General features: G+C 34.6%; 1 protein-coding gene across 4 annotated transcripts in view; it reads right to left on the bottom strand.

Moving 5' to 3' along the window:
- Positions 1-23,070, bottom strand: part of COL19A1 (collagen type XIX alpha 1 chain) — a 329,196-nt gene that overhangs the window by 225,214 nt on the left and 80,912 nt on the right. For all 4 annotated transcript variants that reach the window (XM_065543865.2, XM_005552609.5, XM_065543866.2 and 1 more), the window contains exons 10-11: positions 15,817-15,861; positions 13,300-13,344 (exon numbers count right to left, since the gene is read on the bottom strand). In XM_065543865.2, the coding sequence (XP_065399937.1) occupies positions 13,300-13,344; positions 15,817-15,861 (90 nt within the window). The remainder of the gene's footprint in view (positions 1-13,299; positions 13,345-15,816; positions 15,862-23,070) is intronic.

The raw sequence follows: 23,070 nt of genomic DNA on the forward strand, positions 1-23,070 counted from the left end.
AAGACACTCCATGTGGTTCCTTAAACATCTCATACATTGTTCTTACTCTATACCTTACAAAAAACTGTTTCATTTGCCTCTTCCTTGTTCTGGAGAACTCTTACCCATGCTTCAGGACTCACTAAAGAATCTTACTCAAACTCCCCTCCTTCTCTTAGGGACCGTTATGTACTCACTCCTCTTCCTTCCCACAGGTCCTATACAAAACACCATCAAGCACTTCATATCTGCTCTCTGAAAGAATGTTTTGTCTCTTTCATATCTGCTACCCTAGTGCTGAATATAGTATCTGGTAAAAACTGGGTCCTAAATGATCAGATAAATGGATGATTGAATAAACAAATATATTCTAAAACCCAGCATATGTTTCGAAGGGATTCAGTATTGTATTGGGTTACAGTTGGCATCAAACTACTTTGAAAATAAATTGAAGGCCTTTTAATTCACTAATTCTAGCTAACCACCCTTGAGACCAAGATAGACATTAAGATAGGAGAGGACAGATTAAGGGCAGATAACTAAGAGCTCATGGAAATTAGCCACTGAGATGAATCTCTGAGAATCTTGAAGAAGGAAAGGCCTAGACACACTAATGCTTGCTCATTTAAAAAATACACATGAATGATAAGTAAGTTTCATACTGATCCCAACAAAATTCTAGATTTAATTATTAAACAAATATGTTTTAAATGCTTAGTTAAGAATAAGATGATTATCAATAGGCAATACCATGTCAGACAACAGAAATCATGTGTTATGAGTTTGGTTTATTTAATTCAGTAAGACATTTAATAAAGTTTCTTAGGATGTATTTGATAAATGTTGGTTAAATTTTAGTGAGGTAAACAATAAGTAGTTAAATAAACACACTCATTCTACCTTCATTTCTATTAGGCCATCATCCCTAAAAAGAGAACTCCAGTGGTGTGTTACAGTGCTGTGTTCTGGTCATGTCTTATTCAATATTTATATTAGTTACTCAAGGCCTAGAATTCATGTCTACAAAATTCAAGGACCTAGAATTCATATCTACAGAGCTGATAAAAGGTTACCATTGTAATACATGCCAGAATCAAAAGTTAAAAGTTAACAAATAGAAACACGTGGCTTAAATCCCCAAAATAAAGACAGCACATATAAATGTAAATGCTTACATTTTGACTCAAGAAAACAACTGCCTGACAGTATTATAAACTCCATATATTCTCAGATTCACTCTAGCTCTAAACATGTGTGATTCTAGGCCTTATCCAGCCTCACTGTCTCCTTTTACAGGTGAAGACATTGAAATAGCCGTGGATACCTTGAGCTATCCGGGAGCCGGGATGAGGACTCAGCTCCACAAAATCCTAGTGCCTTCATTTTAAACTGCCTACATGAATCACTGCTCAAAACGCTAGAATAATTCTATCCATGTCTGAGCATCACACTAACAGTACACTGATGAGTTATAACATTACAAGATGAAGGTTATGAGGCAGACAAGGGATCCATAAGCAGTGATCCATGAAGCACAGTGAAACACTTGCTCAAAACTGGGATACTTACATGAAAATGTTCAGGAGAATGCATCTTCATGTTTAGGAGACAGTTTAAGAAGCTGTGTTCCATCTTAGCTAACACGGTGAAACCCGGTCTCAACTAAAAATACAAAAAATTAGCCGGGCGTGGTGGCGGGCGCCTGTAGTCCCAGCTACTCTGGTGTGAACCCAGGAGGCGGAGCTTGCAGTGAGCCGAGAAAAAAAAAAAAGAAGCAGTCTTGGCCGGGCGCGGTGGCTCACGCCTGTAATCTCAGCACTTTGGGAGGTCCAGACGGGCGGATCACGAGGTCAGGAGCTCGAGATCATCCTGGCTAGCATGGTGAAACCCCGTATTGACCAAAATTACAAAAAATTAGCTGGGTGTGGTGGTGGGTGCCTGTAGTCCCAGCTACTCGGGAGGATGAGGCAGGAGAATAGCCTGAATTCAGGAGGCTGAACTTGCAGTGAGTGGAGATCACGCCACTGCACTCCAGACTGGGCAACACAGCCAGACTCCGTCTCAATAAAAAAAAAAAAAAGAAAAAAAAAAAAGAAGCTGTCTTAAACTCTCCAAAAGATGGTCAGTCATTTGCAAGAACATATAATCTGAGAAAGCATTGGTCCAAAAGGTTAGAACTGGGATAGATTGGTCAAAATAATAGGGAATAAATTTTGGCTTAAAATAAAGAACTTAGAATTGTCTGTTATAAACATTAATGAGCAGAGCCTGGTGGGCCACCTGTCCAAATCCAGATAAAGGATGAAAGTCTATTTAGATGACTTCCTACCTTTCCACTAACTTTAGGAAGAATCCTTGATTTGCTCTGTGATTACTGGGTGCTATCATGTGCTCCAGCCTTGTAGTTCTTACTAAGACATGAACTCCATGATTCATTTGTACACATAAGTAAACCTTAAGTGGGAGGCAGGATCACTATCAGTGAGCCCCTGGAATACAGCCAGCTGAAGCCATCTGCATTGCCACACTCCTCCCCAGGGCTGGACAAGTGCAGGTACTTAAAATAACATTCCACAAAATGTTTGCCCAAAGCATTATCACTTTACCATTTTGTCTTGAATTTTGATTACATAAAATGATTAGCAGCAGAAAATGAGGAACAATAAGGAAAAGTGAAAAAAGACAAAGCAAATTGATTATTTCATTTCTGTCTTGTTTAATTAATCCTTTACTGATAGTAGAACAGATCATTGATGGGGAGGTTCTTAAAGGAGATTGTAAGGATTATCAAGGAAAACAAAAACCAGTGATAATTTTTTAAGATACTAGACTAAGAAGCAATAGACGGCCATAAGCCTAGACAATAACTTACAAAACAGCTAGTCGCTGTACAACATCCACTTGGAACAGCAGCTGCACTAACACCTCTGTTTTCTGTGCAGTGGAATTCTGCTATTTCAGTCTGGTAGGACACACTTGTTCAGCAATTCCTATAGAGTGAATTGCTTTTACATTGATTGTGAAAGAAGTTCACATGCCAGTAGCTTCTAAATAAAAATAACACACCTGTCATTGAATATTTGGTGACATTGAATTAATTATCTTTTTACCATCTGGAATGTAACTCCAACAAAGAGATTTAGTTAATAAAGTATATCTATTAATTGAGATTTACTAAAAAACAGTTAGAAATTATGAATATTTGATGACTGTATTAAGCAGAAGCAATTGCTAGATTTTTAAATCCATTCTGTTTTTCTTATTTAAATAAAAAACCACATCTTTTTTTTATACACTAAAAACCCTGTGAGTATAAACCTCACACCAAATGTGAGAGTTGCCTTTACTCAATTCTTAATTTAAACTCAGTTGCATTCAGAAATGCTCAGGGGCAGTGGTGGCGAGGGACTGCCTAAGAGATCTATTCCTTGTGTTTTAATACAAAAATACTCGAAAAAATGAAAGAAAGTAATCTGAAGTGGAAATCAGGCTTGATGGGAGGAAAGTCAAACAAGTGAAAAAGAAAGCAGTGGGGGTGATGAGGTTAATGAGCAGCTGAGGACAGGGAGCCCAGCACAGAGCAGAGGAAGTGCAGTCTATGGCATAGGCAGATCCTGAGAAAGGAGAAAGCGAAAACCAAAAGCTAAGAGTAGAAACCTGAGGCAGCTCCAGAGCCTGGAGTGAACAAATAGGATAATGGAGTAAAGGTCAAAATAAAAGCAAAATGTAGACACATTGTAAAACCACCCTTTTATACTCAGCACTGACTAAGGAGAAACTATTAAAAGTCAAGTTGCCTTAATCATTATATAAGTGAGGATCATGGTTTTTCTATTAATTCTTTATTATATGGCCACAAACTTTCATATTTATTTGTCCTTAAATTACATAAAATAGTGAGTGAATAAATTTCCTTAACAAAACCAACCTAGGTTCACAACAGTCAATAGCCCAAAATTCCACCGTAATCGGAAACTAAAATTATGATACAGGAGCCAATAGACAACTTTAACATTACTACTAAATTCAAAAGACATTGTAATATCTGGTATTGAAAGAACTGTATTTTATTTTATAGAATAATGAGCTAAATAGTGCTGGCCAAAAGGCAATGTGATTCACAAATAATAAAAAATGGAAATATACTAGGTTAACCAATTTTTCCTGTGTAAATTTTAGTATACTATTAAATATATTGCTTTATATATTGTCTTTTTAAACACAATTCTAAGGGCCATACATGTAAAATTAATTTTTATCCCTAGATATATCTCACAAATTCAATAGTAGGAGTCTGAAAAAAATAGAGTTAATACTGAATTGAATGCATCAAGATAATAATTATTAAATACTTCTGGAGGCTGAAAAGAAACACTACTTAACTTTGTCTATACTACTTCCCTGCAGTAATGAATTAATTGAATACTTTTATGTGCTAGGCATTCAACTGGGTTGAATTATTAGAGATAAAAACGTACACAGACAGACATGGTCTTTGCTTTCTTGAAGCTCTACTCTATTGGAGAAAGAAAAACAAACAAACAAAATCCTCATGCCAGTACATTCATAATTATAAATTGTGGTAAATGCTATACAGGTGCACTGTAGTGTTAAAGGAAAAGAGAAATTATAACAAAGGGAGCAGATTTTGACTGGAGAGTCAAGGAAGCCTCCAAGAAAATGACTTTTGAGATGTGCTAAGTGGATAGAGGGAAGCTAAATGAAGGGGAAAATATTCAAAGCAGTGGGGACACTGATGGACAACTGTGAGTCAGGAGAGTGCTGGCACATTCAAGGAACTGAAAGAAGGTCAGTGTGGCTGGAATAGAAGCAGAAACAGGGAATGTGGGAAGAGATGAGTTCTGAGAAGCACGTCTACATCCAACTGTGCAGGACCTTGTGGGATTCAGGATTTTAACCTAATGGGAAACAACTAAAATGTTTTAAAAATAGAAGTCACATGAATAGTTTCGTAAAGAGGCATCTGACTATAATTTGGAGAATGAATGAGAAAGAGTGAGAACAGGGAGATTAACTAGGAGGTGACTAATGATTATGGTTTGGTGACATTGGGGTAGATGGAGAGAAATAGATTTAAACTATAATTTGGAAGTAAAATTGACACTGGTCAGAAATTCCAGAACATTGTTAAATAATAGCAGTTATACCTTTGTCTTATTCTAGATTTTAATGGGAATTTCTTAAAGATGATGGCCTAAGTCTGACATTTCTTAGGAAGTATAAAACGTTTGGAATTCTCTGTATTAGTGAACTAGTCTATGTTTTTCTTTTGGGTCCTAACTTGTTCAAGAATATTTCCTGCCAAGGACCTTATGATTGCCTTGGATTTTGGTATAAAGTATTCTTCTTAAATGATCCACACCCTATCCAGTTACTGTCCTATGGCTGTTGTCCTCTTCACAGCTAGTCCTTGCAAGGGTTTTTCTGCATGCCCTCTTTACTGGTCACCTGTCATTTAACTCTTCAGCAAACTCCAACCTGGCTTCTACTCTCTATTCATCAAAATTATTTTGCTAAAGTTACCAGTGATACAAATAGGAAAACACATTTAACAGATGTTGTTAAATTTCTAACAATGAGGGAATGCTCAAAATATTACATATCTATAGAGTGAAATATTATGTAATCATTAAAATAATACTTTAAAAGACTAAAGTTCATAAAATATTATAGCCCTTTATAGTTATTCTCCTCTTATTTCTCTCTCTCTCTCTCTCTCTCTGGACATTTTACTTTTTCTATAACTACTAGCAAGTGATGCAACAACAGAGGGTTAAACATATTTCACATAAATTAGAGTTATTCACGAGCACAGTAAGGAATTAGGAAAACAATACGCAATCTGTAATGACTAGCATTAAGCCTCTGGCTTGGCTGTGGGATTACCATCACTCTTTCCCAATTGCCTGCTACCATGGATAATTGAAAGTTGGCATGGTTACTCCCATACCAATTATCATTGGCCACAAATAAATTGCTATGATTTTTAAAATCATAGTTATTATTTTGCTCCATCTGTTCTCTTTATTTTTTAAGTCAGCTGTCAAAAAGTTTTTCCTAAAAATTGTAGAAGTTTAGTTTACATGTTACTAGGGTAAAGGAAACAATTGTATAACATGCTGATGTTCAGTAGAACTCTGCAAGGTGAACCAAGAGAGAATTCACGAGAAGTAAGGTAACATGTTGACAGTTGCTTTAGAGTGATGAAGGGAAAGTGCTATATTTATAATAACAGTATTTAACATTCTTGCATTAGTTTTGAATACTAGGCATAATCACCAAGAAGCTTTAATCATGAAATCCTAAAAACAAATTTCAACTTCGACTTGTTTTTTCCATTTATGTTTGTATCAGTTTTAGTTTAGTTAAAGTTAATAAGTACATGTGGCAATGTATAAGTACAAAACCATTCCTTGGTTTAATTATTTGATATATTGTATTTCTTTTTTCCCATTCTAATTAAGATTTTTAAAATAATATTTTCCTATTACATATAAAGTGTTTCTACCATTTCAAATTCAAAATGTTTTGACACAGTCTGCAAGTCCCACTATATAAACCTAACTTTAAGAATGATATTTTAGGCCATGGGAGAAGGAGGAAAATGAAGTAAAGTTGATAAATCTGTTTAACCTTTCTACTCTACTGTTAATTTAAAATAAAATTTTATATCATTTGTGTTAGATTTATTATAAAATGGCCCCTTTTTTCACCCCTCCATATATTTACACCCTTTGCAATGTGTCTATGCAGCTTCGCTCATCAAGAGGTGGAATCTGTTTTCCTACTCCTTGAATCTAGGCTGAGCTTGAGACTGGCTTTCACCAATAGAACATGGTGGTGGTGGAGGTGGGGGCAAGCTAGCTTTGAGCAAGGAGGTTAAAGAGGTTTTTTATGCTTCTGCTTCCTCTTTTTGGATCCCTGCCTTCACCTTGAGGACAGGTCCAGCATAACTGTTGGAAGATGAGAGATCATCTGGAGTAGAGACATGTTGTCTAGCAGAGGCCAAACTAGCCCAGCCACCCTCAGCCAACCTGGCAACTGAGAAGCGATATACACTCTTCCCCCAGAATCTGCTGGGGTTTGGTTCCAGGACCCCTGCTGATAACAAAGTTCATGGATGCTCAAGTCCCTTATAAAAAAAGGAAGTAGTATTTGCATATATCCTCCCATATACTTTAAATAATCTCTAGTTTACTTATAATACCTAATACAATGTAAATGCTACGTAAATAGTTGTTAGATTATATTGTTTTTTACTTGTATTATTTGTTATTGTTGTATTGTTATTTTTAATTTTTATTTCTTAATATTTATTTTTGATTCACGGTTGGGTGAATCCACAGATGCATAATTCCTGGATGCACAACCTGCAGATAACACAGGCGAATTGTATGAACAAACTTAGATAAGGTCAACCGAGATAAAAAAAAAATCACTGAGCTAAGCCTAGTGTAAATTTCTAAACCATATAATCACAAGCTAAATAAATGAATGTTTTAAGTCACTAAGTTTTGGGGTGATTTGTTACATATCAGTAGCTAACTCCTATATCCTCTTTTTATTTACTTATTCACAAGAAAAATTAGGAATTAACATTACTCAAATAAAGATATATAATAATTCTGTCAAATCAATTTTTGTCAAAATATTAAGATTTTATATTACTTTTATATATTGGCTGTTGAGGATATTAACATTTATTGAATATCTTTTATTCACCAGCACTCATTTAATTCCTGCAATCATTCTATGAGGTAGAAACTAACTTTATTTATAAAAGAGGAAACTATGATAAAGAAAGCTAGGAACATATCCAAGTTTACACAGCTGGCATTACAGAGCTGGACTGGAACACAGAACACAAAGATATGTGAAGCCATTTATTTTATGACATGTCACCATCACTTTCAAAATAAACATCAAGTCTAGGCTCTTCTTGGAGTGGTACTCCAGAAACTAAGAATGTTGGTTCCCTGTTGAGTGATCTAGATGCTGTCCCAGAATGTCCTGAATAATTGTTTATGTATATTATATAAACATCCTCATGTGGGCTTTTTCTCACTCAATACCAAATTTTAAGTGGCCCAAAGTCACAACCACTCATTCAAATTCTCATGTTCTATGTGTAATTACCACAATTGAATGAGAAATTGACAAAAGTAAAAAGATTTTTCAGTGTAAAAGTCCTGGTTTATTTAAAGCCATAATTGACATTTCTAGTAGCAAATGATCACTATTGATTTTCTGAGTTACTATAATTTCACGACATTTAATGCTAGAAGTCAATATTTTAGAAAGTTGCTGGCAGGCGACATTATTTGTGATACTGGTATAAAAATAGTCTGATTATCCAACTTCTGCTGTTACAAGTTAAATATAAAAGTTAAATCTATCTATCTGAAATAAATGAACAAAATGCTACCAAGTAAATGATCCAACATGCTTATGAGACATATCATGATTGCTGACATATTTTTAATGGTGAAAACAAAAAAGCAACAGAATAACAAGAATGAATTCACTGCTGCTGTTTTTTAATATTCATTTGATAAGAAAACAATATGAATGACTAACCTATGAAATAGGTAAGTGAAGACATTTTCTGTTAAGCATTTTCCATTCCCCCATCACATCTTCAAAAGTAACCATTGAAGGCAAAACGTGGCATAGAAAATTAGTGCTGGCTGGGTGCAGTGGCTCACACCTGTAATCCCAGCACTTTGGGAGGCCAAGGCAGGTGGATCACGAGGTCAGGAGATCGAAAATTAGTGCTAATAAAATAAATACTAATAAAATCAGCATCAAGCCTAAATATATTTTATTTTAGGCTGGCTTACAAAAATTTGAATTATGTCATCTGAAAATTAGCTGATGTTGACAGGTGATAAAAGAAATACAAATGTTTAGATGTATGACTTAATTATAAATAACCCCAGATAGTTTGGGGGTAGTAAAGTATATGTGTACTTTATGCTAGGTTATAATAGACATTTAAATAATTGTATTCATTTGAAAATTACATTTTGTACAGAATTTTATAACAATATAGAGTTAAATAAATCAACTAAGAATAGGGGTCTGTGGAATGCTTTTCCAGTGGATTCTGTCAGGTGAAAAATATTTGCAAGCACTATAAAACCAGAGTAATAAATATTCAAACACAGTTTTCTAATTTAAATACATATCTCATATGGCATTTTGGAATATAGATTATATTTTGGTAAGAAGAAGACAATAAAAAAATCACAAGTCACTGGAAATTTACAACTAGTTTTCCAACAACAGTTTTAAGAGATGAGTTAAAGCAGGGACCATATGCACTTGTTAGTTTTGTGTCTGCATTTATTGTTATTAGTATAACCCAGAGTGGAAGAAAAGATCAGCAATCAAGATTATCAAAGTAGATAATGCTCAGAAGCCTAAACAAGAGAAAGCAAGAACTTGCTCAACCACGAACTCTCAGAGCTGCAGAATATGCCACATGTTGGATGCTCTCCACCTCTCCTTCAGTCTTATGGTTCACGAAGAAGTGCTCATTTGATTGCTTTTTTCTTTTCATCAAACTTATGAGGCCCTCAAGAGGCCAGATAACTTTAATTTCCCAAATGGAAAATTTCCACACCAACAGAAGCATCTTAGATCCAGGTAAGAATTTGCCACCATATATGCCCAAGTTAAACATCACTCTTCAGTGAACCAAATTGACTACATTTTAGGCAATAAATCAAGAAAAGTAAGGTATGAGTAGCTGTTGCCACTGGATATTTCTCGCAATCAAATGGTATTTAACAATAGGTTCTGCAGTTAAGTTTAACGTTGAGAAAATTAGTTCTTAAACTTCAAGTTAGAGCTTGAGTGACAACATAAAATAATCATCATTTTAAAAGCAAACTAAATTATATGATTTGAAGCAATTACTTAAAAATATTGAATGGTATAATGAGGCAGATATTTACATTTCATTTTCTATTTGCTGCTTCTTTTCATAAATGTAACCAAGTAATATTTCTATCTTCACAAGGACATAAAGTAAAAACCTGGGCTGGGGGTTAAGGAGTGAAGCGCATGTGAATGAATCCTTGCTAAATGGCCTTTTCCTAACGTAATGTAAGAGCTTAGTTCATGCATTTACATTTGGTTACATAACAAGAGTTTGACAAAATCATTGCTGGGAAGGCTGATAGATCCTATGGGGATAACTGTTATCTGAGGATTTAACTCTGTCTTTTGCTTGTAGTAGCAGCCTGCACTATAATAATAGTACTGAAGGAATCTAAGGAAAATCCCCAGAAGACCACTCCTATAGAGACAGAGAAGCCAAAATACAGATCTCAGCTGTGGGGAGGGTCCTCCGTCCTTCCTGCCTCATGAGTTATGCTGTTGGAGAGCCCAAGGATCCTTGGGTGATACACACCTAAATTTGCCAGCTAGGGATGGCGAAGTGGGATGGGGTCATTGCTACAGGTCTACATGATAAACCACAGCATGGTACACCTGCAAATAGCTGTCATCTGAGAGAGTCATGTCAGCACCAGCAACCTTTCTGAGAGAACTAACTACCCCTTAAAATAACTTTCACTTCAGGACTGACTTGACTGAATTGTGTTTGTTCAGGAATGTTGTTACAAGTTTCTATAGATCCAGAAATATACTTTAAATGAGGTCCTTTATACTTGTTCTAGTGCCACAGGTTTTTCTCAGGACTAAGGACAGAGTGTTCAAGTCTTTGAGGAGCTACTTTGTTAGTCTATTGAGTTCGGTTGGCCTGAAGGCTAGTTTTGTAGCCATAATGGGAGAAGCAGATTTCTCCACTTGGTTTCCACTGCATTATAGAAATGTCAGCTGAAAATATCACATGGTAGTTTACCTTTTGCAGTTGATATAATTTTTATATTTTGACCAGTAACTATGTGTTTCTGGAAGATACGACATCTCTGACCAATAACAACGTCCTGAATTGTTGTATTTTGCAACTGGTGACTTGTCACTCAGTCAAATCAAACACAGTAAAGGCCACAGTAGGGTAATTAAAGAAGAAAAGTGGGTTTTTAGAAAATGATTATATACTCAGTTTTCCACAAAACCTTAAAGTACAAGGTAGATTGACTTTCTTCAGAAAATAAATCATGTTGTGAGTAATCCAAGACTCTCATGCTGTTGTCACACCAATGCGAGTGTTTCATAGACTTTTCTTGTTTAACTCTAATCTAGAAATAAAGTGAACTACAAGACCTCAATTATTTATCTTATGAAAAAATACATGTGGTTCTGGGTCAGAATACATAGCATGTTGACTTTGAAAAAGCTCAAAAATTTAATATACAGTAAATAATAAAGCAGAACATCATTTTTATTTGGTTGGTGTCATGTAATTACTTTTGCACCAATCAAAATAATATAAGGGTTATTACATGAATCTTATATCTGACTATAAATCATCTAAATTGGGATTCTCATTCAAGGTACATACTGTCTTTTCTGTTTGATGCTTTATTTTTTTCTAATATATTTCAATCATTCTACAAACATATTTCTACCTTGTAGTGAAATTGACTATTTAAATGCAACAGTTAATTGATATGAGGAACTAGAAGGAAAATCCTTGAAGCCAAATATGGTGAATGGTTTTCTAATGCCTTGTAGCCTGTGAGAATCTATTTATTATTGAGCTATACCTACTATATATATAAACTATCAAAACAACTACTAAGACTTTAGTGTATTTGTGACTTTAAATTACAGAGAATATATCTGTTTTTGCTTATTCACTACTTATTCCTACAGGTAAAATCCCACTTAATAAATCAGGAATATGTATAAAGGAAGCATTTATTTAAAGACATGGCCTTCCAATGACTGTTATTCTAAAGGAAAAATGTCCAAGGGATTTCTAAGAAAAGACGTTCACCTTAAAAATAGTCATCATTTAATGAAATGATCTCCAAAAGTATGGTTATTATAAAGCCATTCTTTTTTCTTTCTCAGTTCTGTGAGGAAAAGTAATTATCATGTAGTTTGTAATGTGTAATTTGTCTTATAATTATAATAGATGCTCATTCTCTCTATAAACACTTGTTGAAAAAGCAAATAACTGGTCACTGGTAAGAAAGCAAAATACAGGCAATACTGTCTAATTTGAGATTACTCTCCTTTCTAGCTCTCCTGGCCATCCAATTCCATATATACATTTGATGTATACAAGAGTTATTAAACAAAAGAATGGTACTGTTTTTGTTTTATTTAAAAACAAAACTAGATTTTTGAAATGAAAAAGGATTCAAATGATTATCTGAAGGAAAAGTACTTTGAATAGAAAGTTGTAAATTTGTAAAACAATGATTGCTAAAATATTTTCACTATCAAATGACTTTCAGTAATTATTTATTATAATAGAATATTAACATGTAAAATTAACCACTTAGAATTTAGTTTTGTAAGAAGGTTACTTTAAATGACAGCACTTAGATTAGTAGGCTGGCATCTGCCATTGTTCCCTCAAGATCCACTGTCCACCCTTATCCACCTGCTCTGGACTTCGGGAGACTGAGGCTTATAGGCTTCCTCCATCATACTGGCTCTCAATTTGGTTTGGCCAGTGGGGTCCAGTAGGAGAGCTGAAGGCTGGAGGATAGTGGGGTGGAGGTGTTTATTGTCCTGGCTCCCCTTTTATGTGCTTATCTTGGGCTGACTGTCTCCAGCCTTCGCCACACGTTTCTCTGCCTCTGTGTCTGGTAATTATGTGGTGTTTAAGGAGTCTGCTGTAACCTGACCTGGGATACTGCACAATCCCTGTGGTTTTCTTATACCTTGCCCATACTTTTTAAACCATGCTTTTATTAAACTCTTTGAAATTATTCCAGTTTTAGTATGCCATCTCTTTTCTGTGGGATCCTGACTTTTACAGTTAGTTGTTCTAATTTATTCCTTCAGGAAAAAATTCCACCGATAAACCAAGTGTACATATAAACAAAGCATTTATTTAAATAATTGGATACTTAGTGAATGATTTCACAATATAAAAATATAATGCTTTATAAATGTTTAAATCATTTCCATATCAATCACACAAATTTAACTAGAAATATCTATTAATACCATCCAAATAAGTTTAGAAAGATTTCTGGCAATCATTAATATATTTACTCTACCTTAATTGAAACAAATGTTTTAGTTATGTCTATAAAATTATTAAAATGCTTATAGGGAATGCACAAAACAAGTTAAATATTCTATTTCAAAACATTTTCAGGAACACAATTTATTTTTACAGACGTGAATGTAAAAAGAGATATTTACCTTTTCACCAGTTTCTCCTTTGCTGCCTTCAAAACCTTGCTCTCCCTGTAGAAGAGGAATAAAATGTATATGGTAATAAAAATGATACTTACAATACATGCAATTTTTACAATAAAATGATGTTTCTAACAATTAAAAATCAATAATTATAAATAACCATTTCTAACATGTAAGCTCTAAACCAATATTAAGTCACATAAGATTTAAATATTTCTAAACACTAAAGCAACCATTTTCTAAGTTATAAGCTACAACTTCACTACTTCCAAGGCAATTTAATCTTGATAAGCCTGAATTTTCTCAAGTATAAAATAAGTATGATAATACTATCTTCCTCAACAGTTTGATCTGAGAATTTGACGCATCCTCATAGTGTCTGGCAAAGACTAAGTTAGCCATTCTTCTTAGTATTACTATTTATTTTACTAGATTCAGTGGAAACAGCCTTCTTAGAAAGCTGACTCCTATGGAATACCATTCTGATGAGTATCTCATGATGAATGAGTTCAGGTTTGAACCCAAGGGTTCTGGCTCTACCTTCGACACCAGTGCTATGCTTTTTCCTGTCCACTATCCTGGCTCAGTCACAGAAAGAAGATTGGTGCTTGGAGGGCTGCTGACTCTCAATCAGCATATTTATACTGAAAGGTGTACGTCTCCCTTTCTTCATCTACACCCTCTCTGATCTGACAAGCTTACTTCTCCCTTTAACTGATGTTTCATTCACACAATCAACAAAAGTTCATTGAATCAAGCACTCATGACAACATAGCCAGCAAGTGAATGTTGGGAACGGGTCATGTGCAGCTCTCCACCCTTGGAGGGCCTGGAGCACATGAAGCATTTAGCAAGCATTTCCTGAGTGCACAGAGACAGGAGATAGAGGGCTTCTGATCTCTAGATTTTTTCTGTAATGCCTCAACAAGTTGACCCTTGGTATATAAAACTTATACTAATTCTATGAAAAGGAATGCCAGCTTTTTACTATATAGAAAGGTGCATGCATATATACATACATATTTAGTCTGTGAGTATGTTATTTTATATATATACCCATATAATTGCATATATGTATATGATTATATAATTAAATAGCATACATAATTAGATAATTAAGTAATATGTGTGTAAGTGTGTGTGTTACATACATTTAATTAAATAATTATTTTTGCTTCATTTACCCCCTAAAAGTTACCAGGAAAGAATATAGGTCGGTTGTTAGGTATTGCTTTTTACCACTGAATGCATGGTCTATATTTTTTTCTACCATTTTTCCTAAAATATAGACTTTAACTTGATCTGTTAATTCAAGCTGACATTGAAGCTGCTAAACGCCTCCAATACATCAGTCACAATGTCAGCATGATGCAGCCACCACAAACAGCTGCTGGAAAGTCCAAAACTATTTCCCAGCAGATAAATCTGCACATCCCTTGGCTTGCAACTCGACTCGCAGATGCAGCACATGCTGTATCAGTGGGTTTTGTCTAGAGCTGCTGTGAAGAAATTCAGAAGCTTGCCATTTCATTGCTGCCAGTTCAATCTTATTATCTTTACTGGGCCAAGTAAATAAATTCTTGAACACAATCTGTAACTATAAATAAGTGCATATCTTTTTAAATGGTATTTTCAGCTATAGAGAAAAACCTACATGCATAGTAACTTGTGATATGTTGCTGCCAAAACCTGTAAAACATCTCCAGAGCACAGAAATGATATGCTTGGCTTTGGTGGGCATCTAATATTACATCAATAATGCTCTCTCCTGTGGCGGGATTATCTGGATGGTATCACGACAGCTGGCCCCACCTGAAGTGGCTCCCCATCCCTCCAAGAAACTGGAATATAATGGTCCCTGTGTTTTCAGTAATGCTTGTCACAGATAACCATGCTTCTTCTCAGAAGAAGAAAGTAGCCCTTGCACAGTAGAGGGGCACAAAGAAAGTTCCCCTTGGTAAAGAGAAAGATACCAGGCACAGAAAGAGGCAGGTTGGCCCATGCAAAAATCCTTACTTATTAGGAATCCCTTGTTCTGAAAGAAAAATATGTTTGAAGAGATAGTTGTCTACAGCATCTTTGTAATATTTAATATTTTATGTCATTGTAACTATTATGTTTAGTTCTATCTGGGATATACAAAAAAGAAGATAAGCAAGAGGTAACCAAAACCAGTCAAAGGAAGTACAATTTGTTCTATTGTACATTTTAGACTCTGACTAATAAAAGCAGAAACATTTCCAGAGCAGCTATGTACACTTCCACGTTCCCCAGAAAGCACTATCATTTAGTTCTTTGGAGAAGCATCTTACTAAAGCTCTGTGATAAAGCTTCCTCCTAGAATGGTCCCTTCAAGAGGGGATTGCTTCCGCGAGTTCTCTTTGAAAAGACATCCATAGCTTTCTAAAAGTCTTTGAGTGAATTCAGCTTAATCAAATAAAATTTCAGAATATTATATGCAAATTTATTTTTAACATGTTAAAATTCTTAACTCAGATGAAACATTCAGCAACTCTTTACCTTTTGACCAGGTAGTCCTGGAGCACCATGTAAACCATTTTCACCCTAAAAGAAGTACACAGAATAATGTTTATGATCCATAAAGATACATGAACACAGATGTTTTTGTGGTCTTTAACAAATAGTTCTAGTGTTGTGGGGAAAGGTAGCCTAATGCGGAATATCCATCATGCATAGGGACTTTCCATCTATTCCTTATTTCCCAAATCCAGGACTGTTACCTCAATTTTTAAAATAGGGAAATGGAGGCTCTGAGAGGTTTGGCAACGTGTCAAAGGTCACCCAACTAGTAACTTACCTGAGATTGGGACTGAGGTCCCCTACAGCCTATGTTTTTTCCACATGTTACTTAGTATCTCATTTCATTTTCTCTCTTTGAAACTTCTGGGAATAATATTGAAGTCTGACATCGTGCTTTCTATGGGCCAAGCACTGCTGTTCTGACAACAAAACTATCAGGAAGATAATACTGCCTCAATGACCTTCTTACAGGTCATTGCACAGTAATAGGCAGTAGACTTGGAATTTGAGCCCAAACACTTCAACTCTGCATACCTTGTTGTCTCCCTACACTGTCTTTGGAAAAAGATTTAAATCTGGCTTTAAGTGACTTCTTGCCTAAAATCAGAATTTTTATCACTATATATATTATATATATACGTGTGTGTGTGTGTGTGTATTCTTATATATGTACAAGCATGTTTTACTTTCTTACCCACATCTGCTGATTGCCATTAGATCAATTTTGAATACATACTCAGTGCCATTTAACATAAAGCAATTACTTGGAATACTTTTTAGTTCTTTCTATTCATCTGGTTTCTGTCTTGGGTAAAAAGACAGATGCCTATCAGTTTCCATTGCTGGAATTCTGGGGTCATCTCTTTGAAAAGTCTGGTTTGTAAACATCACACAGGCTAGAATGAGATACTCCTGGGAGGATGTGTGTATTCTCAATGGAGTTTTAGGAATTTTCCTTCTTATAGGAATTTACTTTGGCTTCTGAGTTTCCAGGTTTAGACAGCTCAAAATACACTAACAATTTCATGGAACTGCTTTATTTCTATCAAATATTTACAATGAATTTATAAGATAACAGTTTTTAAACATTCCCTAGAAAGCAGTTAGTTATCATTTATTTGAATTATTTAAGCAAAATTCAAAATCTATGAAGAAAAATTCACATCTTTAAACTTTAAAATAGCAACATTCTGTCTAAATCTAAGGAGATTTTCATTATTTCATTAATTAACACATTTTAAAGAAAGTTTTAGTGGTTCTTACCAGAGATGTACAGCTACATACATGCACACATATTATTTTAAAGACTGAGGTTTTTCTTATATTAGATTAAATTATCAAAGTATTCTACAGCATAACGGCTATCATCACAGTATATAGTAAACACTAAAGTAAAACTTTGCGGCTAAATGTAATTAAATGTTAGAGAATCAACAAAATATAATCGACTTATCTATATAATAAATACATTTCTATCATTAAACAAATTGTTATAGTTTGAGACCTCACGCATCACACAACTACATTAGAAACTTCCAGTATCATTTGATAAAGTGATAGTGAAAACACATTAAGTATTTGGTGCCAGGAAACAGTCTATGGAAATGAAGCTCCTGTTACTCATCACAGAAGTATGTCCACTTGTCCATAAGGAGCAGATTATTTTCATCAGTTGATCCAATATAATGTTTTATATCATATTACTAGTTACACACGATCACGAGATATGGCATATTATCCATTAAAGTATGCCAATATGGTATACACTGCCAAAAATACTTTTTTGGGAAAAAAAGGTGTGATGGTATCTCCTCTTTATCTTTGCTCACGGCCCACTCGTGTAGCAGGTGCTCTGAGTACTGGCACCCAAAGTCCTACCCTGCCATATGTCAGATTAGGGTTACACCTAGATGCACTGTTAATTGGGTACCAAAACTCTCTAAAGCTGTGATATTGAGAATATGTCTTTAATGGACACTGGTTTTATGATTGTTGTAATTAAAATACTGTGTTTCCTGTGGCCAGCATTAAATGGTCTCTGCTCTTTCTTGACTGAATGTGTTTTATAAACATAATTCTAGACTCAATGATAACTCAGTGGACATCACTGATTATCTCATAGGAAATGTGTTTATCTAAAACCTAACTTATGTCAACAGAAGAAGTCTTTCTTTATGCTCCCTCTGACAACCAGGTTTAAAGTTCTAGGCGCCACAAGCACTTTGAGGGCAAATTTAATTCTATTCATAAAATAAATATCCTCCTAAAATTACTGGAAGGTATACATTAGTTTTCTTTTCTGAACTCCTGCTGTCTCTCCTTCCTCAAAATTTCAGTCCAAGGAAGAAATAAGATGCTTCTTCTTTGGCTTCCAATCAATACTTCAGTTCATTATTGAAAGAAAATCACAATAAATGATTCCCATAGAAACGATAACTTTCAAAACCTATTTCTGAGGAATGTTTTTTTCATTATAGGGTTTTCTATGAAAGGACTTGTATTCCTTTTCAGGTACAAATTCAAACCACAGGAAGACAAGTTAATAAATACGTGTAATATAAAGCAGGCGAAATCTAACGTTGCTGCTGATAGTACCGTTGCCTGGGTTATTACTATGATACGTAGCTTGTCTTTAACTTCACAGGACAATCAAAAAGTACCCTTTCCAAAATTCAAAATAACCTCTTTGAGAAGTTTTTAGGACAAAGTTAGGTGAAGTTTAGGTTCAGCTGGTTGCTTTCTGAAAAACTGATCACAGGATTTAATTTTACCTCCTTGTAATCACTGCATATTTTTCAATAGTAAACACAGCTAGTCATAAACTATAAATTATTATTAGTTTTCTTGATTCTTTTGACATTGGAAGCAATGTATTTCTTATTGTGCGGGAAATATATATTGTCTAGAGGACATTTGATGAAAAAGAAAAAAAAATCACATTCCCTAGGGCTATAGTTTGCAAACCTAGTACTAATGAGACCAAGCAAATAAAGATAAAGCAAGCAGGTAAATAAAAAATTTGCAAATAACTAGCCTTTGACTAGTTTTGTGATGATTTTTTTTTAACAGTTAGGCATTTAGCCTTTGATTAAAATGTCTGAGATCCTATTATAATATTTCTGTATTGAAAAAATTGACCCATCATTTTACTTAGAGCATAGTTTTCTAGGAGCATAACCCTCTATATGAATTTAATGTCCACTTGATATATATCAATACTTCCCCTTTAATTAGTTCATATTTATTAAAAGAAAATTTACTTAAGTTGAATATTGCATGAAATAACTAGAAGAAATATCAGAAGTGGAATGCCAGGATTCTAGAACTAAAACCAATAAAACAGGCAGAAAAAAGTAAATCTGATTTTGATTTTGTGTATTACTAAGGTGACTTCTACATTACTGACTATAGTCCTGCTTTATTCAGCCATAATCTTTAGAAATTGAAATATTTTATGGTTCTTAAACTGTTGGCAGTCCATTACATGTTTCAGGAAATTTTTTAAAACCTATATATTTTTATTTTTTTCAGATATCCAGTTTAAGTCCTTTTATTTCAAGGGGAGAAGTTTTTCCTTCTATATTTTGGGACTTCATTCTAAGAAATAAATTACCAAGTTAAAAAATATGTACATAGCATAGAGTTTAAAATCTCAAACTTTTTGAATGATTTATATTTGTTGAATCCTTAATGCAGTTAATGCATGGGTATATTTTAATCACATTAATGCTCAGAATAAGGCCAATTTATAACTTTAATCTTAAATGAATGAGATCCTATTATTATTTATTCTTATGAGTCAATACATGTCTTGATCATAGTGATGTATATATGGGTGGCTAGTGGTAGCTAACTCAACATCTATTCTCTTAAAATCTACTATCCTGAGTGTGTATATATATGTGTGTACATAGGTATATACAGGTGCATATGCCTAGAAAACAAGCAGGATGGGCATTCTTAAATATAAAGGCAAATATAAATTCATGCATTTATGTATAACAACTCCACCAAAGAATCTGATAAGGCACCGATTCTATTTAAAGCTTAAAGTCAAGTACTTTTGCTGCTTAATTTGCATTGTGGAGAGCAAAGAAAAAAAAAGTCACTGTGTGGTTACTGAATAAATGCTTTCTGAACCCAAATTAACCTTCCCCATATTTTGCCCATCAGTCTTATTTCTTCTGTCTGCAATTACACAGAAAAAATAAATGTTATAGGTCTTATACATGACATCCCTTGTGCCACTATCAGTCTTCTATTCAGTAAACCACTCATTTTTCAAATGATAGTTCGGGGTCTCTTAATACTATGGTCCCTGTTCTCTGGGCACACACTGGTCAGTCATGTCTTTTAAAATGTGGCACTCAGAACTCAGCACATCATTCCAGAAATGGTCTTATTCACACGGAATAGAGAACAGGACCATCTCTTTCTCTTCTCTCACTTTCTCTCTCTCTCTCTCTCTCTGTCTCTCTCTCTCTCTCTCTCTCTCACACACACACACATACACACACACACACACACGCACGCACACACACTTTGTTCTGGATACTATACAGTTTTGTACTTCTATTAATACAACTTGCTTTTGTTAAAAACTAAATTGCTTACATATGCTACATTTGTAATCAACTACAACCCTTAAGTTTTCCTGTCAAAGGGATGTTATTTTACAATCCTTTTTCAAATTAATTAAATACAAGTTGTACTAAGAGTTGTTCAAATAAAAAACAAAAAGAAAACCCAAGTGATTTTGAAATGTCTTGGAGAGGTAAAAGTTTCTTCCTATACATAGCAAAGCTAGGGAATTAAGCTTTAGTCAATGTTGTAGAACCCACTACAAAATCTGGGCTCCTATGTAACTGTGATGATTTTCTCAAAGTGTCAGCACAAGTGTTTGGGCTTTTCACTGTATTGTGAGACTAACTGTAAGACAGTTTTTAAAAAAAATTTGAAACTTCATAAAAATACTACAGAAATACTTATTTAATGTGAATCATCTACTGAAATATCTGAAGTATAGGGATTGACATCTGAATAGAGGATTCTAACAAGTCAAAGATGATTTAAGACATAAAGAGAAGGACAGTGTCATCGGTCAGCTCTTAATTGAGGACAATGAGATAGCAGTAACTGCAAACTATTTCCTGCCTGGAGTATTCCTCGTGATGAGTACTTTATATGTCTAGTCCATTACTGGACCTTAAATGCATGGAAGCCATTGGTTACTTATGTCTAGCTCTGAAGTAAATGGTTATGAAGATATGGAGAACGAACACACCCTAACAATGTTGTAAGAAAGTTAGGAGATCTTCAAATCTAGTTTGGATAAAAAGAAAGCAATATAACTTAAATATTTGTGTTTGAGAGAGAGGGAAGAGCATATTTTCTCCATGAGAAAATGGCAAGCAAATTCTGGAGATGCACACACTTCTATTATATTTAATTCTAGGAAGCAATACCTGTAAACTTTGTTGTGCAAAGAAGAAATTCCCTTGTTTCCCTAAATTATGCTTCTGTAGAAAGTATGAAGGACTTTCACGAGAGTGTTGCTGGCATTGGGGGCCTTTCCCAATCTTTTCTCAGCAAAGTTTTCTAACAATCATTCTCTATTTCTCTTACCTATTTCTGGCTTGGGGCTAAGTCCTTGAATTCTGAACAACTCAACAAACACTTACCCAGAATCAGCCAGGTACCATATGCTGGGTCAGTTGCTGGGATTAGAGATGAGACAGACCCCAAGTCCTTCTATTCCAGGAGCTCACATTTTAGCAGGGTGTATAGACACACACTATATTAGTGATATAAATAAACTGCTATGTGAGTAGAGTGGATAAGCTGTAATTTTGCCTGGTGACCCAGCAGAATTCATGGAAAAAATGCATGTGTTTTGAGTTTAATAATCTGAAAATGCAGTGATGGAGATAGAAAAGAAAGACACCAATCATCTGTGATCGTCTGCTCAAATCTTCCAGTCTTCCCTAACAGGTTCATTCAATACCTTACACTGACTTTGGCAGTCCCTGATGTGTCTGACTAAAAGCTCCTTTAGATAGAGCCACTCTAAGGAAACTCTAATATCTAAAATCATAGATGTCTTTATAAAATACCAGTTATATCTTTAAATCCACTGTTCAGTATCTCAGCAACCTACACCAAGAATAAAATAATTAGCCACTAAACTATGCAGAGAAACAGAGAGTGTGTGAGCTTTCTTATGGCAATATTTAATATTTATGTGCTGGAAGCTGGTAGTACATTAAACCAAATAGGAACATTAGCAGACTAGGTTCTTGAAATCTGGCTGTTTAACAAATAAAAGTCAAGTGCCCGGGTGCCAGATACACGGCATGTGTTGAGCTTGTCATCCATCTGTTGTGTTCCCTGCCAACTGCTCTACTTGGGGTGTGAGTGGAAGGCATTAGAAGGGAATAAGAAACCATTAAGAAATAAAATCAACTGCAGAGTGAACAAGTTTCTTTTTCTTTTTCCGGTCCTTCTATTACCTTTGTCCTTCTTATGTTTCTGCTTATTTTAGTGCTGTATTGTATCAATATATGCCTATAGATAAGACAGTTAAATGACAATTATTCCATGTAAAAGCAACAAGTTTTCACTGATAATTCAAGTTTTATTCTCGTACCTTTAACAAGTGAAGCCAACAAGTAGGCTTACAAAACTGTTTTCTTTGTGGTCATTTTTTCTATGCATACTATTTATGATTAAAAGTTCCATCCTGTGTATAGATTTGACTATACCTTCACTCATTAGAGAATTTTCCAAATTACACAGATATACAGGTGATTCTCTGCTTAAGACGTATTTTTCTCTAAAGTAGAGATCACTCTTGTTTTATAAAGCTTAACAATTTCATAGGCAGGAAGTATTCCATTGTCAGAATAAAGCTAATTTGTCTTTTTTTCCTCCTCATTTAATGGTCTCAATTTCTATAATAAATTGTCACATGCCATTAGGCATTTTAAATTATGTTTTAAACTTAGGAAGTCTAAAATTAAGCTTAATTCTGAATGTCCACAGAAAAATTAGGTGAGGCTAGAAATATAGAGAGGAAGCCAAACGGCTTAAAAATTCTCTAGCTTTTATACTATATGCATATAAGTTTCTGAGTCTCTGAAGCATTAATGCTACATCTGGACCAGCACTGTTAGAAAGTTCATTATCATTCACAACAATGACTGGCCTTGTCTGCACTTACATAAACTGTAACAG

The sequence above is a fragment of the Macaca fascicularis genome, chromosome 4 (assembly GCF_037993035.2).
Source record: "Macaca fascicularis isolate 582-1 chromosome 4, T2T-MFA8v1.1".
NCBI lineage: Eukaryota > Metazoa > Chordata > Mammalia > Primates > Cercopithecidae > Macaca > Macaca fascicularis.